Source organism: Marmota marmota, unplaced genomic scaffold, assembly GCF_001458135.2.
Source record: "Marmota marmota marmota unplaced genomic scaffold, marMar, whole genome shotgun sequence".
In the NCBI taxonomy this organism is placed as follows: domain Eukaryota; kingdom Metazoa; phylum Chordata; class Mammalia; order Rodentia; family Sciuridae; genus Marmota; species Marmota marmota.
Genome location: NW_026000196.1, coordinates 18749807 through 18766058, shown reverse-complemented (window position 1 = coordinate 18766058; position 16252 = coordinate 18749807). Strand labels below are relative to the sequence as shown.

Sequence of the window (16252 nt, the reverse complement as noted above, 5' to 3'; positions counted from 1 at the left end):
GGTTCCGGGAGCCGGAACTCGGCCGCCCCGCGCTCGGTGTTCGCTCCGATAAGCTCAGGTTCTAAGAAGCACCCAGGCGCTGAACCCTAGCAATCTGTCTGCAAGCCACAGGTGAATTGCAGCCTGAAATTACCTGATCTATGGCTGAATGAGCTGCGGTCAGTCTAAAACAGGGAAGGTGACGTCAGTTTACCATCATGGTGGCTGCTGGCCTCCTCTGTGGTCTGACCGGTGTGGAGAACCGAGATGGACCGCTTCCTTTCCCCTGTCTCGAACCCAGAATTCAGCCCTGAGTACGGTGCTTGCACGGCTGGCAGAAACTGCAGCGCTGTTAACATTTATTTTTAAAGTATAATATTAAGTTAATGTGGTGTAAATAAATTTCAGATGATTTCAGTCCTGAAGATTAGTATAGAGCAGGAAAATGTCTGATTTTATGTTAAAGAGAGATATTTGAGAGCTTTGGGTTGTGGCAGTTGACAGTGGCATCTCTGGCTGGGTGAGCTGGTACACACTTATAATACCAGTGATTTTCAAGGCAGAGGCAGAGAACTGCAAATTCAAAGTCAGCTTCAGCAATTAAGACTCTCTCTCTCTCAGAATAGAATAGAATAGGCTAGGGATGTAGCTCAGTGGTAAAGTGCCCCTGGGTTTTCTCCCCAGGATGGGAAAGGAAGGAAGGAAGGAAGGAGGGAGGGAGGGATGGAGGGAGGGAGGATCTTTTGAACTTTCTTTCAGAAGTTATTCTGTGGCTTTTATATTTGAGCAAGGTGTAGAGGTATGTCTTATTGGTGTAACACTTGCCTTTCATTCACAAGGCCCTAGATTCTGTTCTTGGTATCACAGAAAAAAATAAATAAGAAAGAATAAGGGAAGAAAACCACTGAATTTGAGCAAAAGAGGGCATACTGGGATCTGAGACTGGATGAGTTAGCTCTTTCCCTAAGCCTAAATCAAAAATTGCTCCAACACTTATAAGTAAGTAAAATCTTTCACTCAAGAAGATACAACTGGGGCTGGGGTTATAGCTTGCCTCACAAATGTGAGGCACTGGGTTCTATCTTCAGCACCACATAAAAATAAATAAGTTAAATAAAGGTACTTTGTCCATCTACAACTAAAAATATTTTTTTAGAAGAAAAGCTAGAACTGGCTGGGTGCAGTGGTGTGCACCTGTAATCCCAGTGGCTTGGGAGGCTAAGTCAGGAGGATTGCAATTTCTTTTTTTTTAATTTTTTTATTTTTATTTTTTAGTTTTTGGTGGACACATCTTTTTTTTTTTTTTAATGTGGTGCTGAGGATCGAACCCAGCGACCCGTGCATGCCAGGCGAGCGCACTACCGCTTGAGCCACATCCCCAGCCCCAGGAGGATTGCAATTTCAAAGCGAGTTAAAAGCCAGCCTCAGCAAAAGTGAGGTACTAAGCAATCCTGAGACCCTGTCTCTAAATAAATAAAATATAAAATAGGGAAAATCCCATCATCATTCCTTATAGAAATAGAAAAAGCAATAATGAAATTCATTTGGAAAAATAAGAGATCCAGAATAGCCAAAGCAATCCTTAGCAAGAAGAGTGAAGCAGGAGGCATCATAATACCAGACCTTAAACTACATTACAAAGCTATAGTAACAAAAACGGCATGATATTGGCACCAAAATAGACATGTAGACCAATGGATACAGAATAGAAGACACAGAGAAAAACCTATATAAATACAGTTATCTCATTCTAGACAAAGGCACCAAAAACATAAATTGGAGAAATGAAGCCTCTTCAACAAATGGTACTGGGAAAACTAGAATTCCATATGCAGCAAATGAAACTAAACCCCTATGTTTCACCATGCACAGACTCAACTCAAAGTGGATCAAAGACCTAGGAATTAGTCCAGAGACCCTATGCCTAATAGAGGAAAAAGTAGACCCAATCTTCATCATGTCTGATAAGGCCCCGACTTCCTTAGCAAGACTTCTAAAGCGCAAGAAATAAAATCAAAGAATTAATGAATGTGATGGACTCAAACTAAAAGCTTCTTCTCAGCAAAAGAAACAAACATTGAGATGAAAAGAGAGCCTACATTTGGGAACAAACTTTTGCCACATGCTTGTCAGATAGAGCGCTAATCTCTAGGATATATAAAGAACTCAAAAAACTTAACATCAAAAAAAAAAAAAAACCCAATCAGTAAATGGGCTAAGGAGCTGAACAGATACTTCTCAGAAGAAGATATACATTCAATCAACAAATATATGAAAAAATGTTCAACATCTCTAGTAATAAAAGAAGTGCAAATCACAGCTACTCTAAGATTTCATCTCAAGCCAGTCAGAATGGCAGTTTTTAAGAATACAGACAACAATAAATGTTGGTGAGGATGTGGGGGACATGGCACACTCATACATTGTTGGTGGGACTGCAAATTGGTACAACCAATCTGGAAAGCAGTATAGAGATTCCTTAGAAAACTTGTAATGGAACCACCATTTAATCCAGCTATCCTACTCCCTGGTCTACCCCCAAAGGACTTAAAATCAGCATATTACAGTGATACAGCCACATCAATGTTTATAGCTCAATTCACAATAGCTAAACTATGGAAGCAACCTAGATGCCCTTCAATAGATTAACGGATAAAGAAACTGTAGTATATATACACAATGGAATATTACTCAGCATTAAAAGAGAATAAAATTATGGCATTTGCAGGTAAATGGGCGGAGTTGGAGAATATCATGCTAAGTAAAGTAAGCCAATCCCCAAAAACCAAAGGCTGAATGTTGTCTCTGATAAGTGGATGCTGATCCATAATGGTGGGGAAGGCATGGGAAAAATGAAGGAAGTGTGATTAGGCAAAGGGGAGAGAGGGGAGAAGAGAGGGGATCGGGGCAGGAAAGATGGTGGAATGAGATGGACATCATTACCCTAGGCACATGTATGACTGCACATATGGTGCAACGCTACATCATGTACAACCAGAGAAATGAAAAACTGTGCTGAAATTGTGTACAATGACTCAAACTGCATTCTGCTGTCATGTATACCTAATTAAAATTAATTAGGGGCTGGGCATGTGGCTCAAGCGGTAGCACGCTTGCCTGGCATGTGTGCGGCCCGGGTTCGATCCTCAGCACCACATACAAAGATGTTGTGTCTGCGGAGAAGTAGAAAAAATAAATAAATATTAAAATTCTCTCTCTCTCTCTCTCTCTCTCTCTCTCTCTCTCATCTCTCTGTCTCTCTCTTTTAAAAAAAAGTTTAAAATTAATTAATTAATTAATTAACAATAAATAAATAAATACAAAATAGAGCTGGGGATATGGCTCAGTGGTTGAGTGCCCCTGAGTTCAATCCTTGGTACCAAAAACAAAAACAAAAGAGAGAGAGAGAGAGAAAGAAAGAAAAATAAAAAGCTATAACTGTCTGAGCATGTCCTAAATGTTTCATTATAGGTGTGGTCCACTAATTGATCTTTGTAAAGGCCCCCATGTAAGACACACTGGAAAAATTACAACCATAAAAATTTTCAAGGTAAGGATTGATTATTTTAATTTATAAACACAGCAAACTTAAGTTGAACTAGATAATAGATTTCACTCATATCTTTTCTAGCCTGAACATCATAATATTTTAAATATTTCATTCTTATTTGCCTAATATATTTTAGAATTTTGATATTTAGACCACTACATATAGCTTATGTATAATTTAACTTTATGTAAAGTATTCTAATGCATTTCTTTTTTATATGATATTTTAAAATACTGTTACAGATGCAGCACTATCTCCACAAGTATCACAGTTGTGGATTTAATCAACTGCAGAATGAAAATATTTGGAAAAAAATTGCTTCTATACTGAGCATGTACAGATTTTTTTTGGTCATTATTTCCTAAATAATACAATCTAACAACAATTTGCATAGAATTTGCTTTGCTTCAAAGTATGCAGGAAGATGATTTAAAGTATACACATAGCTTTTATGCCAATTGTAAACCAATTTTATTAGGGACTTGAACATCCTTGGATTTCAGTATCCATGGGAGGTCCTGGAACCCCCTGCAGATACTGAGGGACAAACTGCATTGTGGTTTTCTTGAATCACCCAAAGTGAATAAGAACATTTGTTTGCATGTGAGAATAACATGCTGTAGGAAAAGGAGAACCAGGGAATGTGATGGTGTGATGTGGAATCAGAGGTGTGGGAGTGACTCTGAAGTCCCAACCTTTCTGGGTCTTGTTTTCCTCACAGGTGAAATACAGGACTGCATGATAGCTTTACCTTTTAAAGCTCTTAATCCCTGCGCTACATCAGTGAGGCTAAGATGCCCTTCCCTGGACCTCCTGTCTCTTCTGCTCCCCTCTTGGTGATTGCAGTTGCTGTTCAACTTTCCCACCATCCAGCTTCCTGTCACTTTGATTCCTAGAATCCACAACAGACTCTTTATGTCATTTACTGATTAGTGCTATCATTTGGGATGGGATAGTTTAATTAGAATCAATTTCAGATTCTTCCCAATATTACCAAAAAAAAAATCTATAAGCATTGTGGATGTTATGGTGGAAAATTATGTACTATCTTAGAGTGATTTTATTTGTAACCAAATGTTTGATGTGTTTACCAAAATCTTATTTGGTGTTTATTTGGTGTTTAGAATTCCTCAACATACTGGGAGGGAAATCCTGAAATGGAAACGTTGCAGAGGATCTATGGGATATCCTTTCCTGATAACAAAATGATGAAAACCTGGGAAAAGTTCCAAGAGGAAGCCAAGAATCGTGATCATAGGAAAATTGGGAAGGTATGCCCCCCATCCTCATCAGTACTAAGACACAAACATTCCTTTGTTGCCTTGAGTTTACATCTCATAAAACTAAATTTAAAAAATTATATTTCACTGTCCTATTTTCTGCCTTCTGTTTTGCTGGCATTCATTGCCTGTTGTTGAGTTTTTTCATATTAATACCCCAAATACCTTCTAACCTCTTTCCTCCCTGTATCTTTTATTAGATTTTAAAAATTATACTGTTCTCTTATTTTTATCATGAAATTATTTTTTAAAATTGTGTACACTCCATAGACTGCATTCATTGTATTTAGGAGTCAAGGATGGGTGTAGAAAGAAGGATGAGATTTGAAAGCCGGTAGACCTGGATTGTTAATCTCAATCCTGCCACTTATTAGCTTTGTTGTGATGGGCAAGGTATTCACTTATGAAGCTCCCTGCCTGTCCTTGTCTGGGGTAACCTTGCAGGTTGATGTGAGGACAGATGCAGGGGTAGCTGAAAGCCATGAGAAAGAATGACCATCATCACTTGAAGCACACCTCCTGTGGTGGAATGTTCTGGTCTTTTTTAAAGCCAAGTAAAAAATTATCATTAAGTGAGAAAGATGACAGAAAAGCCAAATTAAAGACTAAGTAATCATAAGAACGAATTGTCATTTTACATGTGGTATTATGGATGGTTAGGGATAAGTACTGAGAGTCTTTGGAATGCCTATTATTAGAATATGGGAAGATAACTGAGTATGATTTATTGTTAGCATATCATGTGTATGTGATGAATATTATTTGACAAAAGATGAAATTTGAAATGCAATTATTATTTTAATCTAGGAACAGGAACTTTTCTTTTTTCACGATCTGAGTCCTGGAAGCTGTTTTTTCCTTCCCCGAGGAGCCTTCATTTATAATACACTTATGGATTTCATACGAGTAAGTTTAAATTTTTAAAATGTTTTATTTTTGTTCAACTACATTTTACATTGTACTATTTTCTCTCTTATTTAATTTACATTTTACTGTTTTCTCTTATATTTAAATTATTTCCATTAATTTTATTTCAGTAATAATTATAAAAATTTTTGAACTTAAAAGAGAAATAATAGATTGTGTCTTCTAATAAAAATATGTAGCTGATTTTTGTTTTCTCTAAATGCTGTTTGATTTCATGAAATGTTTATCATATAAATCTGTAGAACTTTAAGATAAGCATTAGACCAGGTATGGATTTCCCTGTGAAAGAAGGAAGGGGAAAGTATTCCTCTCTGGCACAAAATGCTAAAGTGGAAAGCATTGCTTCTCAAAAGGTGGCCTCTGTTGGCCACTGGTTGTTTGACAGCCTTAGAGGAAAGGGTAAAAAAAAAAAAAATTCTGTAAAATACCTACCTTATAATAACACAAGTTCATAGATTGGAAAGTCGTTAGTATTTGCATAATTAGGACTGTAGGGATTTTGTTCAGAGGTGATTCATATGGTCTACTAGGATTACCCTTTCATTTTCACATGACTTATTTATCTTATAACTAAAAGTTAGAATGATGCACTGCATGACAATGTTTGAATCAGTGACAGACTATGTGATGATGATTCTGTAAGATTATATTGCCATAATACAATGGACAGTTACGGTGCAATAAGATTATATTGGAGCTATCTTAGTTTGTGTCAGTGTCCTCTGTGATTTCCTTACAAAGAAATAGCATTTCTCAGACTGTAACCCTGTCATTAAATAATACAATTGTACCTAAAATTTTTAATTAATTCATTTCTATGTGCCTATCACTAATTTACCCTAAGACAGTCTCTTAAAAATCACAAAAACCTCTTGCAGCATATTCTGTATGCTTCAGGTAGTTGCTCAGGAGTGTGTGTTTGTTTTTTTGCAGATTTGGGCCCCTCCAGAATTAACTTGACGCTAAGATTCTTTTTGTTTTTAAACTGTCTAAACAGATTTTTTTATTTGTTTTAATTAGTTACACAGGACAGTGCAATGATCTTGACATATCATACATTTGAATCAGATGGGATATAATTTCTCATTTTTCTGATGTACAGGTTGCAGAATTACATTAGTCATGCAGTCACGTATATACCCACAGCAATAATAATGTCTATTTTATTCTGCTGTCTTTCCATTCCCCACTTCCCCTCCCCTCCCCTCCCATCACTTCTGTCTACCCAATCTAATGTGACCCACTTCTTCTTTTGTTTTTTCCCCTCACATAATCATACCTGTATTCTGTATAACAAAGGGGGTCTCCTTCCCTCTTCCATGCAATTCCCATTCTCCCTCCTTTTCCCTCCCACCTCTCTTCCCTATCTAGAGGTACTTTTCTTCTCATGCTCTTCCTCCCTACCCCATTTTGAGTCACCTCCCTTATATCAGAGAAGACATTCGGCATTTGTTTTTTTGGGATTGGCTAACTTCACTTAGCATAATCTGCTCTAATGCCATCCATTTCCCTGCAAATGCCATGATCTTATTATTTTTTAGTGCTCAGTAATATTCCATTGTGTATAAATGCCACATTTTTTTTATCCATTCATTCCTTGAAGGGCATATAGGTTGGCTCCACAGTCTAGCTATTGTGAATTGTGCTGCTATAAACATTGATGTGGCTGTGTCCCTGTAGTATGCCGTTTTTAGGTCTTTTGAGTATAGTCTGAGAAGAGGAATAGAATAGCTGGGTCAAATGGTGGTTCCATTCCCAGTTTTCCAAGGAATCTCCACACTGCTTTCCAAATTGGCTGCACCAATTTGCAGTCCCACCAGCAATGTATGAGTGTACCTTTTTCCCGCATCCTCACCAGCACTTGTTGTTATTTGACTTCATAATGGCTGCCATTCTTACTGGAGTGAGATGGTATCTTAGAGTAGTTTTAATTTGCATTTCTCTGATTGCTAGCGATGGTGAGCATTTTTTCATGTATTTGTTGATTTATTGTATATCCTCTTCTGAGAAGTGTCTGTTCAGGTCCTTGGCCCATTTGTTAATTGGGTTATTTGTCTTTTTTGTTGTTTAACTTTTTGAGTTCTTTGTATATCCTAGAGATTCGAGCTCTATCTGATGTGTGAGGGGTAAAAATTTGTTCCCAGGATGTAGGCTCCCTATTCACCTCACATATTATTTCTCTTGCTGAGAAAAAAACTTTTTAGTTTGAATTTGTCCCATTTGTTGATTCTTGGTTTTAATTCTTGTGCTATAGGCATCTTATTAAGGAACATGGGGCCTAACCCCATGTGATGGAGATTAGGGCCAACTTTTTCTTCTATTAGATGCAGAGTCTCTGGTTTGATTCCTAGATCCTTGATCCATTTTGAGTTAACTTTTTTGCATGGTGAGAGATAGGGATTCAATTTCATTTTGTTGCATATGGATTTCCAGTTTTCCCAGCACCATTTGTTGAAGATGCTATCCTTTCTCCATTGCATGCTTTTAGCACCTTTGTCTAATATAAGGTAGTTGTAATTTTGTGGGTTGGTCTCTGTGTCCTCTATTCTGTACCATTGGTCTACCAGCCTGTTTTGGTGCCAGTACCATGCTGTTTTTGTTACTATTGCTCTGTAGTATAGTTTAAGGTCTGGTATAGCTATACCACCTGTTTCTCTCTTCCTGCTTAGAATTGCTTTAGCTATTCTGGGTCTCTTATTTTTCCAGATGAATTTCATAATTGCTTTTTCTATTTCTGTGAGGAATGCCATTGGGATTTTGATTGGAATCACATTGTAGAGTGCTTTTGGTAATGTGGCCATTTTAATAATATTAATTCTGCCTATCCATGAGCAAGGTATATCTTTACATCTTCTAAGGTCTTCTTCTATTTCTCTCTTTAGGGTTCTATAGTTTTCATTGTATAGATCTTTCACCTCTTTTGTTAAGTTGATTCCCAAGTATTTTATTTTTTTTTTGAGGATATTGTGAATGGGGTAGTTTTCCTCATTTCCATTTCAGAGGATTTGTCACTGATATACAGGAATGCTTTGATTTATGGGTGTTGATTTTATATCCTGCCACTTTGCTGAATTCATTTACTAGTTCTAGAAGTTTCTTGGTAGAACTTTTTGGATCTGCTAGGTGTGCCCTCTTTTTCTATTTCCTGAAATAGTTTGAAGAGTATTGGTATTAGTTCTTCTTTAAAGGTCTTGTAAAACTCTGCAGTATATCCGTCCGGTCCTGGGCTTTTCTTGGTTGGTAATCTTTTGATTGCTTCTTCTATTTCTTCACATGATATTGGTCTGTTTTTCCTTTTTTTTTTTTTAAAGATACAGGCTTTTTTTTTTTTTGAGAGAGAGAAGAGAGAGAGAGAGAATTTTTTAATATTTATTTTTTTAGTTTTCGGCAGACACAACATCTTTGTTTGTTTGTGGTGCTGAGGATCGAACCCGGGCCGCACGCATGCCAGGCGAGTGCGCTACCGCTTGAGCCACATCTCCAGCCCCGATATTGGTCTGTTTAAGTTGTGTATATCTTCCTGACTCAATCTGGGCAGATCATATGACTTAAGGAATTTATCGATGCCTTTACTATCTTCAATTTTATTGGAATATAAAGTTTCAAAATAATTTCTAATTATCTTTTGTATTTCTGTAGTGTCTGTTGTAATATTGCCTTCTTCATCTCGCATTCTAGTGATTTGGGTTCTCTCTCTTCTTCTCTTCGTTAGCATGGCTAAGAGTCTGTCAATCTTATTTATTTTTTCAAAGAATCAACTTTTAGTTTTTTCAATTTTTTCTTTTATTTCAATTTCATTGATTTCAGCTCTGATTTTGGTTATTTCTTGCCTTCTACTGCATTTGCTGCTGATTTGCTCTTCTTTTTCTAGGGCTTTGAGATGTAGTGTGAGATCATTTATTGTTGGCTCTTTCTTTTTTTGAGGAATGAACTCCATGCAATGAATTTTCCTCTTACTACTGCTTTCATAGTGTCACCATAGATTTCGATATGTTGTGTCTGTGTTTTCATTTTTCTCTAAGAATTTTTTAATTTCCTCCTTGATGTCTTCTGTAACCCATTGTTCATTCAGTAGCATATTGTTCATTCTCCAAGTGATGTAGGAATTTTTCTTCCTTATTTTATCATTGATTTCCAATTTCATTCCATTATGATTGGATAAAATTCATGGTAATATCTCTACTCCTTTATATTTGCTAAGAGTTGCCATATGGCATAATATATGGTCTATTTTTGAGAAGGATTCCTGTGCTGCTGAGAAAAAAGTGTATCCGTTTGATTTTGGTTGATACATTCTATATATGTCAATTAAGTCTAAGTTATTAATTGTGTTATTGAGATCTATAGTTTCTTTATTCAACTTTTGTTTGAAAGATCTGTCCACTGGTGAAAGAAGTATGTTAAAATCACCCATGATTATTGTGTTGTGGTCTATTTGTCTCTTGAACTTGAGAAGAGTTTGTTGATGAACATAGCTGCACCATTGTTTGGGGCATATATATTAATGATTGTTATGTCTTGTTGGTGAATGGTTCCCTTTAGCAGTATGTAGTGTCCTTCTTTATCCCTTTTGATTAATTTTGGCTTGAAGTCTATTTTATTTGATATCAGAATGGACACCCCTGCTTGCTTCCGAGGTCCATGTGAGTGGTATGATTTTTCCCAAACTTTCACCCTCTGTCTGTATATGTCTTTTCCTATCAGATGAGTCTCCTGTAGGCAGCATATTGTTGGATCTTTTTTTTTTAAATCCAGTCTACTAGCCTATGTCTTTTGATTGGGTTTAAGCCATTAACATTTAGGGTTACTATTGAGATATGGTTTGTACTTCCAGCCATGTTTGTTTATTTTTGTTATTTAACTTGATTTGTTTTTCTTCTTTGATTAGTTTTTCTCCTTACTGTACTACTTCCCACTGTTGATTTTCGTTGTTTTTCATTTCCTCTTCGTGTAATATTTTGCCCAAGATGCTTTGCAGAGCCAGTTTTCTAGCTGTGAATTCTTTTAACTTTTGTTTATCATGGAAGGTTTTTATTTCATTGTCAAACCTGAAGCTTAATTTTGCTGGATACAAGATTCTTGGTTAGAACCCATTATCTTTCAGCGTTTGAAATACATTGTTCCAGGATCTTCTAGCTTTCAGCGTCTGTGATGAAAAATCAGCCGTTAACCTAATTGGTTTACCCCTAAATGTACTCTGCCTCCTTTCTCTTGTAGTTTTTAAAATTCTCTCCTTGTTCTGTATGTTGGACATTTTCATTATAATGTGTCTTCGCGTGGGTCTCTTGTGGTTTTGTATATTCAGTATCCTGTAGGCTTCTAGGATTTGGATTTCCATTTCATTCTTCATGTCTGGAAAGTTTTCTAAAATTATTCCATTGAACAGATTGTTCATTCCTTTGGTTTGGACCTCTATTCTTTCCTCTATCCCAATAACTCTTAAATTTGGTGTTTTTATGGTATCCCAGATTTCTTGGGTGTTCTGCTCATGTTTTCTTATCAGCTTTTCTGAGTTGTTTAGGCTCTTTTTGCGATGATATATTTTATCTTTGTTGTCTAATGTTCTGACTTTTAATTGGTCTACTTTACTGATGATACTCTCATTTGAGTTTTGAATTTGGTTTATAATTTCATTTCTAGGATTTCTGTTTTTTTTTTTTTTGTATAACCTCTATCTCCCTGTAGAGTTGCTCTCTTGCTTCTTGGATTTGTTTATGTAATTCATTGTCAAAGTTAACTTTCATTGTCTGCATTTGCTGTCTAATGTCTTCCTTAAGACTCCAGATCATCTGAACCATGTATATCCTGAAATCTTTATCTGACATTCCTTCTGCTGTGGATGTTACCTCTTCTAATGTTGACTTGTCCTGCATTGTTTGTGGTCCTTTCTTTCCTTGTCTTTTCATATTGCTCACATTTCTTTCCAGCTCTGTGTGACTGTTGTGTTAATATTTTTCCCCCTATATATTTATATTGCTCTTATATAGGTCCAAAATCCCTCTTTTGTAGAGAAAAACAATGTTAACAGTTCCCAATATCAATAATACATCATCTATGAGCAAGTTTTCATTATTAATACATTTATAGTTAGACTCTATGTCTACAGATGTTGGCTTCAATTATTATTTAGAATATAGTCATTAGTTTCATAAAAGGCATACCATTTCTGGTGGCGTATAGAGAATTGAGGGTCAGGCGTAGGACATAATGTTAAGGAGGAGAGGAGTGAGGGTATGGGATTACTCTAACTTAGCAACTTTAGAGGTGAACTCTAATGAATAGGCAGGGGTAATTTACAGAAGAATGTACAACTTCAAACTCCTTATCTGTATTTAGAAAATTACCCTATGTATAAATAGTAAAAAATAGGAGATTGAAAGTGGGATATAGGGAGGAAGAAAAAAGAAAAAAAAAGAAGAAAAGAGAAAAAATAACAAGGAAAGAAAAAAGAGAGGGAGAAAGAAAATAAGAAAAAAATAAGGGGGGTGGTGAGGTGGGGCCTATGCAATTCCTCTATATTATATTATTCTGGTGATTCAGTTCTTAAAGTCTAATTTCATGCAAAGTTCTTGGATTCACATATGTTGAGGTTGTGAGGACCAGAGGGGGAAGGGTAGAGGAGATTTGATGAGAAGAGTGAGAAAAGAAAAGAAAGAACGAAAAAAAAAGGTCTCAGAACTCTGTTTTCTTTTCTTGCAGTAGGTGGAGTTGTCTATTCCTATTCTTGAGTCTCTGTGCTCAGGATGATGGAGGTAGCCATTGTAAGAGGGATTGAGCTTCTACTGGAGCCTCCCTACTCTTAGTCTCTGAGTTGAAGACCAGGCACCTGTACAGTTGATGTTCCTTGTTGATAGCTACGTCCCCCAAAAACTTGTGAGAAAATTTTTGAGTTATCACATCTGGGGGTGGGGGAGTTGGAAACTGGGTACCTGATCAGCCGCAGAACTGCGCTCGTAGCCACGCCCACTGATAGATGGAGAGAAAGGTTTTCCAAGATGGTTTCCCTCTGTTAGTTTGGTGAGGTGGGGGTGTGTATTTAAATGCTTTCACAATTCTGCAACCCACACACACAATCAGACCTTGGGCTTGACCATCAGCCATGTCTGTCTTGCATCTATAAAAGGTAAGAGAGCCCTTTAAGGCCTGGGGTAACCTTGTGCTGTATCCAGAGCTCAGTCTGGTGACCTGCAAGCAAAGCCTCTGTTCTGCGCCGCCTTCTGTTTGTGCCGAGCGAGCGCCGCACGAGGGCTAGGGCTTTCATCTGCACCGCGACAAGCTGATGCTAAGATTCTTATGAATGATATCTTAGCACCTCTTTTTATCATCATCCTGTCTACTTCCCTCACATCTCTCCTATTCTCAATCCCTTTCCTGATCCTTGTGTTTTTTCTTCATTATCCATAACTCTCATTTGAAGGAGCCTTTCAAATTCAGTAACTTCCTGAGGAGAGGGCTCATGGAACGTGCTGGTTATTCTGTTTGCTTCACTAGTCTTGCTTTCCTTCCTTAGCTGTTGTGTTGTGCCCCTGGAGTCTGAGGCTGACCTCTGTGGACTCAGCATCACCCAACCGCTATACCTTCCAACAGGGACTGGCCATTGCAAGGGAGGAGTAGGAGAATAGAGGGCAGGGAAATGAGATGTTTAAAGTATCACTGAAGATTATTAGAGATTTTGGTGGGTGGTGATGACCAACCACAGCTGCTGCTTTGGATGTGCTGTCTTTGCTGGAAAACCAACACAGTTCCTGGCATGTGGAACTCTCAAGATAGGGGTAGAATAAGTGGAAAGTCTTAGTGGTGGCCTTAAAGGGCTCTCTTACCTTTTATAGATGCAAGACAGACATGGCTGATGGTCAAGCCCAAGGTCTGATTGTGTGTGTGGGTTGTAGAATTGTGAAAGCATTTAAATACACAGCAAGTCTAAGGTAAGGGCACTGATTGAGGAGGTCCCCGAGGCTTGGAATGAGAATTTTTAGCAGTCACAGGCTGAGCACACTGAATTCCCAGATATACTTACATGAAGGACTTGGTTTTCCCATGTATAAAGAAACTTCCAGGCACCTCATTTATCTTTTTTTTTTTTCCTCTTGGTCTTACTTCTTCCCACATTTAGTAATTCTTAAATTATATGCCAGATATTATATATAAATAACTATAGGGAATGATGTTATTTCCTATTGGAGCATTCACCCTCTGCCAGGATTGAAGAGTGATAACTCAGACCAATCAGAGAGATTGAACTGGCTTAGGACTGGGTTTCTATTTTAGTAAGAATTAGTCTGCTTCTGTTTCTTTCCTGTTTCCAGGACATAGTCCTCTAGATTTCCAGTTGACAGGCTGGTGTTCTGTGTCTCTTTAACCCTAAAAGACTAGAGGAGACTTAATTCTGCTCTTCTAATGTGTTCTGTTACTGAATAACAGATTATTTCAATTCTCATCTGATTGCTACATCACTCTTTTCCAGTAATATGCCATCTGAATCAGATCTGAGTGTAGATGAGATTTCTCAGGAGCAGTTGAGGCTCCTCAGATGCAGTTCCTTGGGCTCTGGTCACCAAGTACTTTCCTCTCCATTTCAGACCTGTGAACTACAGATACAGGTTATCTGCTGGTCACCTTTCCCTCCCTTTCTCTCCTGCATTAAAAAATGATAGAGGAAAAGGATGCAGTAGATAGTTCCATTCAAAGAGTGGTAAGGAGGGTGGGGAGGAGGCACATAGTAGTCACCAGTCTAGAAATTCTGATACCTACTAATGATCCTTCCTCCCACCTGAAGTTATTCCTATGCTGGCTTCTGTTACCATAGATCAACTTTACCTGGCCTTAACTTCATTTAAATGGAATCATGAGGTATTTGTTCTTGTGTTTCTGACATGTTCTGAGATTCATTCAAGTTGTCATAGATGTGATCTTTTTTGTGTTGTTTTTAGATATTCCATTTTATAAATGTAATATACACAATGATTCATTTTCAGGTGTACATTTAGGTTGTTTCCAGTTTGTAGCTATTAGACATGAAGCTGTCATTAACATTCTTGTATATGTCTTTTGGTACACATAAGTTCTCACTTCTGCCAAATAAAAATTATACAGCAATTGTTTTGGACTAAGCTCTTGTACCAGGCCCCCACAGACCAGACTAAAGAATCAAAAGGAGCCACTGAGTTGAAGTTCTAAGCTGAAACTATTCTGTTTATCTCACTTTCAGAGAAATCAGGATCATAGAGATAACATCCAAATTTCCAAAAAAGGCCAGTTTTAATTGGCATAATAATGAAGTTTCCCTGTGCTTTAATATTTAAGAGAAGTAACCTGAAATAACTGAATGTTAACTTGTGAGTTAATTTCTATTCTGTCTCCCTGTACCCTCTTTACAAGGGAAATAACTTTGAAATGACCAGTTTTTGTTTTGTTTTTGCTTTTTTCAGTCTTTCTCTATCCATAAAACCAACTTCCTTTGCTTTGGTCTTCAGAGCTCTTATTCTTTCATGGACTCAAGTATTGACTTGGTTTTAGAATAGAAAATAAAGCCAATTAAGCTCATTAAACTAAAAAGTTTACATTTTACTTGAGTACTTAGGAGTATGAATTCAGAATCATATGGCAAATTTATGTTTTTTTTTAATGTTCTATTTTTTTATTGGTTGTTCAAAACATTACAAAGCTCTTGACATATCATATTTCATACATTAGATTCAAGTGGGTTATGAACTCCCATTTTTACCCCAAATACAGATTGCAGAATCACATCGGTTACACATCCACATTTTTACATAATGCCCTATAAGTAACTGTTGTATTCTGCTACCTTTCCTATCCTCAACTATCCCCCCTCCCCTCCCCTCCCATCTTCTCCCTCTACCCCATCTACTGTAATTCATTTCTCTCCTTGTTTATTTTCCCATTCCCCTCACAACCTCTTATATGTAATTTTGTATAACAATGAGGGTCTCCCTCCATTTCCATGCAATTTCCCTTTTCTCTCCCTTTCCCTCCCACCTCATGTCTCTGTTTAATGTTAATCTTTTCTTCCTGCTCTTCCTCCCTGCTCTGTTCTTAGTTGCTCTCATTATATCAAAGAAGACATTTGGTATTTGTTTTTTAGGGATTGGCTAGCTTCACTAAGCATAATCTGCTCTAGTGCCATCCATTTCCCTGCAAATTCCATGATTTTGTCATTTTTTAGTGCTGCGTAATACTCCATGGTGTATAAATGCCACATTTTTATTATCCATTCATCTATTGAAGGCTATCTGGGTTGGTTCCACAGTCTAGCTATTGTGAATTGTGCTGCTATGAACATCGATGTGGCAGTATCCCTGTAGTACGCTCTGCTGGGAGCCATTAGCCAAGTAGGTATGACAATTTCCTTGCCAGCGTACCCCATGTTGCAGTGACATTGAATGTAGGTGACCTTGCTCAAGGACCAAGGCGGATTAGGGCGTTCCCGGTTTAGGTTCCAGGTTTAAGGTTTAAGATTATTCCTGCTGGGAATAGGGCGTATCCTGCTGCCTGA

At 37.4% G+C, this 16252-nt stretch overlaps 1 protein-coding gene across 2 annotated transcripts in view; it reads left to right on the top strand.

Moving 5' to 3' along the window:
• Tars3 (threonyl-tRNA synthetase 3) overlaps nucleotides 1–16252 on the top strand; it is a 74548-nt gene that overhangs the window by 25148 nt on the left and 33148 nt on the right. For both annotated transcript variants that reach the window (XM_048790371.1, XM_015493140.2), the window contains exons 8-10: nucleotides 3451–3529; nucleotides 4654–4800; nucleotides 5617–5715. In XM_048790371.1, the coding sequence (XP_048646328.1) occupies nucleotides 3451–3529; nucleotides 4654–4800; nucleotides 5617–5715 (325 nt within the window). The remainder of the gene's footprint in view (nucleotides 1–3450; nucleotides 3530–4653; nucleotides 4801–5616; nucleotides 5716–16252) is intronic.